At 36.1% G+C, this 3,765-nt stretch overlaps 1 protein-coding gene across 1 annotated transcript in view; it reads left to right on the forward strand.

Annotated features, from left to right (window-relative positions):
* LOC111083843 overlaps positions 1-490 on the forward strand; it is a gene marked incomplete at both ends in the record, with an annotated part of 11,434 nt that extends 10,944 nt beyond the window's left edge. The window contains one exon of the mRNA XM_022380542.1: positions 224-490. Within this exon, the coding sequence (XP_022236250.1) occupies positions 224-490 (267 nt within the window). The remainder of the gene's footprint in view (positions 1-223) is intronic.
* Between the last annotated feature and the right edge of the window lie 3,275 nt (positions 491-3,765).

Below are 3,765 nucleotides of genomic sequence, written 5' to 3' on the forward strand. Positions count from 1 at the left end.
ACTAGATTATTAATTAAATTATAAATATATCGATTCATGTGATTTTCTGAAAAGGTGGTGTCTATTTACTTGTGACCAAGCTGTGTATAATAATAGTATTCCAACCACACTATATTTGTCATATCTATTATCGGATATAATTGACGACCATAATTGTGGTCGTTCTTCACCGGCTTGTAAAAAGGCGTACACATTGTAACAAGTGTTGTTTCTATGGTTACAGAACCAAGTCAGTGCATTTTTAATCAACAAAATGGTAGGATGATAACCCACGCACAAGTTTATCTGTCACTCTCATCCACTACCAGGGAGCGCTGTCAAGAATCGTGTATTGAACACACTGATTTTCGCTGTAGGTCATTTATGTTCGATGATTCGCGTTCTTTATGCCTTCTCACACCGGAGGATTCCTACTCGTCACCAGAGGGCTCTACGAACACAGAGGTAACATCAAGTAGCGAAACATATGAATTAGGATCGTGCATCGACGGTAAGTTTCTCGTTTATACCATCCTTGTTTCCATTTGTTTTATGACTTCTCATTATTTACTATTCCTGTTTTTGTCATGGAGTGGAAATAAATGAATTTGGCGTGGACTAAAGTCCACCAAAGATATTAAATACATTTCAAAATTGCTTCCTTAACATGTAAAGATAATATATTTTAAAATCATCTGAGCTACCAATCACAATCAAAGACGAACAACTCGCTATTAAACTTAAAGAACAGACACTAAACCCCACCTCCATTTTTTTAAAAATAAGTACTGTTAGTTAAGAAGCTATCGCATTACGTATATAACTGTGATTAACTAATTAGTTGTTCTCAAAGTGATCAGTTTATATCTTAAAATGGTTAAAATCATGATCAGCTGTTTGGATATTCACGAAACTGATCACTTAAAATCTTAATATGATAACAGTAAGGTGAGATAGAAAAATGGGTTTGAACGCACAAATCAGCACGTTACGTCACAACTACAGCCGATATAAAGTTCTGGTGGAATGGAATGTATCATAACTACATTTTGACTATTTAAATTATTTAACGTTAATAAGATTGTGTGATGATACCGAAAAGTGGTCATTTTTGGGAAGGGTATATAATAGCCCTTTCCGACACACAATTTTCATACCCTCGTACCATAATGATGTGTAAAGATCGGGGAATTTAGAATTTACAAGGCTGGAAAACCCCTTGTGCTTAATAGAATTGGAAATAAATGAATATGAATCAACTTGGGGTACCAGGACCAATACAGGAAGAGACTTGCAAAAGTCGCAATCCAACCGTGTAAGAAAAGTACAGTGACTTGTAATACGTGGGAATCCACGAACACAGGTCGATAGCAAAAGCCTTCCACTTGCCCCATGCAACAGTACACAACATAATAATGAAGGATAAGCGTATGGAAAGGTGAAACAATTCACATGCACAAAAATTGTTTCCATGGCATAGTTATTCAACCATGGTATACCTTAAACGTCTGAAGAATGAAACGTATTTGTACAGTAGATGTATTATTGAAAGCACGCAGGCGTGATTTGAACATGACAGCCTTACGATGGAGTCTTTTGCAATGTAAACAATAGGCTATTGTCAAGATGCGTAGTAATTTTTATAAAGCATGACCGGACGTGGTGACATGGACTGTAACGACGTAATGAAGCTCTAAAACCATATTAACATAACGTAGTTAACCTCTTTAGTTACTTACAAGTTACTTTAGTTACTTACAAGACCGATTTAGTTTTACACTTCCGCGTGTTAAACTAAATAACCGTTTCAGAAGGATGGCATGATATCACGTGAATTTGTTGTTTTCTTCTAGTGTCTGTGTCATATTGAAAATGCTTTTCCACTGTGACGCTTTTAGCCCCACCAATAGACAGGATTCAGAACCAGGTATATCTTTTTACAGGCCTGCAAATTTAAACTTCATAAAAGTTGTTTTGGTTTTAATAACGGATTTTCCATAATTCAGCTACGCAGAGTTCGAAAATAATATTTTTTTTTTTCCTATCACGTAAGGATTTTTGTTTACAAATCGGGAAGAAGAAAAAACAACTCTTACTTAGATCAAATTATTATATCATTTACCACAATGAACATTTTTTATTATTATCTTTGTTAACAAAAATACAAACAATCTGAAGAAAAGGGGAGAACATTGATGTTAAACGAGTATGCATCCTCATTCATCCTGACTTTGTGTGCGTGAAATCTACGTCTTTTAGTCTCAAAACTACGTGTTGTGGTCTTTCTTTTATGTAACCCACTGTGTTGTAACTGCCAACAGCAACACACAGCTAATTATAAAGGATGTCTTAAATATTCGGACATCAAACCCAGATTCTACAATATACAGTTACACACGCCACACACGACAATACTAATACAGAGGCAGCACGGTCACAAACACTAACTTAAGAAACGCTAATGTCAACAAATGAAGTCCAGAAACAAACAAACATTTCACATATATCCAATAATAGTAAATCAACAAACAAAACACTGGAAACCGAACCAAATCCCATCTTAGATTTCACACAGCTAAACAACACTTCATATCTGTTATTTCACACAACGTACGTACAATTATTCTTAAGCCTAAATACCACACAATCATGTAATCAAATGTCGAAAACCCTATTTCAGAGCTTCACCTACACCGGTCATAGGATAACATTCATGGGCATGGCCCTGAAAAGGAAAATAGAAAATATAACAAAAACAAGCCTCTATTAAAACAACAGTCAGGGAGGGAAGGAGGGAGGAAGACATCAAACTGCACCTGACCCTCCCAGGTCTACTCAAAACCTAAGTCTCAATGATGATGATGACTGCTATACATGTAACTGTAGTGGTAAATGACATGACCCTTTAGCTCACGTGCGTCTAAAGTGCTATTCAGGTTTAAAATTCCAATTCCTTTTTTACATTAAGATGGTGATTTGCAACAATCTCGTTAAAACTGGTATTCAACCACCTTTCGGCATCCTTCAATCTGTCTTTAAACATAGAAATTAACTTTAAAATAGCCGAACACTCGCTCGATAAAATATAGTGGCGATTACACGATCTGGAGAAAAATTTCCAGTCACGTTTAAATTAAACCTGCCTTACTTGTCGTTGCCGAAGATCATTGCTCTAAGAACTCAATTCATGTTATGTTTGCTTCTGAAAAACTAATTTTTTTCATGAAGCATTTGAAAGTCCACGTAGACTTTATACAATGATTTATCAGCTATCAGAAAGTTCTTAAATTGAAGCTATGTTAATTATTAAATTAGTGAAAGAAGTATGCCTTGTAACTCGTTAAAAACATTCATAATTCAACACATCAATACAAATGCGTGAGTGTCTGATGAATGATACATTTTTTTTCTCGTGAACTAACGTTTTGGTGGCGGGAACTGATTAATTAGGGGTACAAATGCACGTGTTACTGGGCTGTACACTTAGAATCTCGTTCTTTCCTGTTGTCGAATTTGTTGATCAAACAAAACTGATGTATCCTGCCGCATGAGGAGATGGTAATAAAACTGATGTATCCTGCCGCATAAGGAGATGGTGACAAAACTGATATAACCTGCCGCATGAGTAGATGGTAACAAAACTGATGTATCCTGCCGCATGAGGAGATGGTAATAAAACTGATGTATCCTGCCGCATGAGGAGATGGTGACAAAACTGATGTATCCTGCCGCACGAGGAGATGGTAACAAAACTGATGTATCCTGCCGCATGAGGAGATGGTAAGA

This window comes from Limulus polyphemus, unplaced genomic scaffold (genome assembly GCF_000517525.1).
Source record: "Limulus polyphemus unplaced genomic scaffold, Limulus_polyphemus-2.1.2 Scaffold11544, whole genome shotgun sequence".
Taxonomy (NCBI): domain Eukaryota; kingdom Metazoa; phylum Arthropoda; class Merostomata; order Xiphosura; family Limulidae; genus Limulus; species Limulus polyphemus.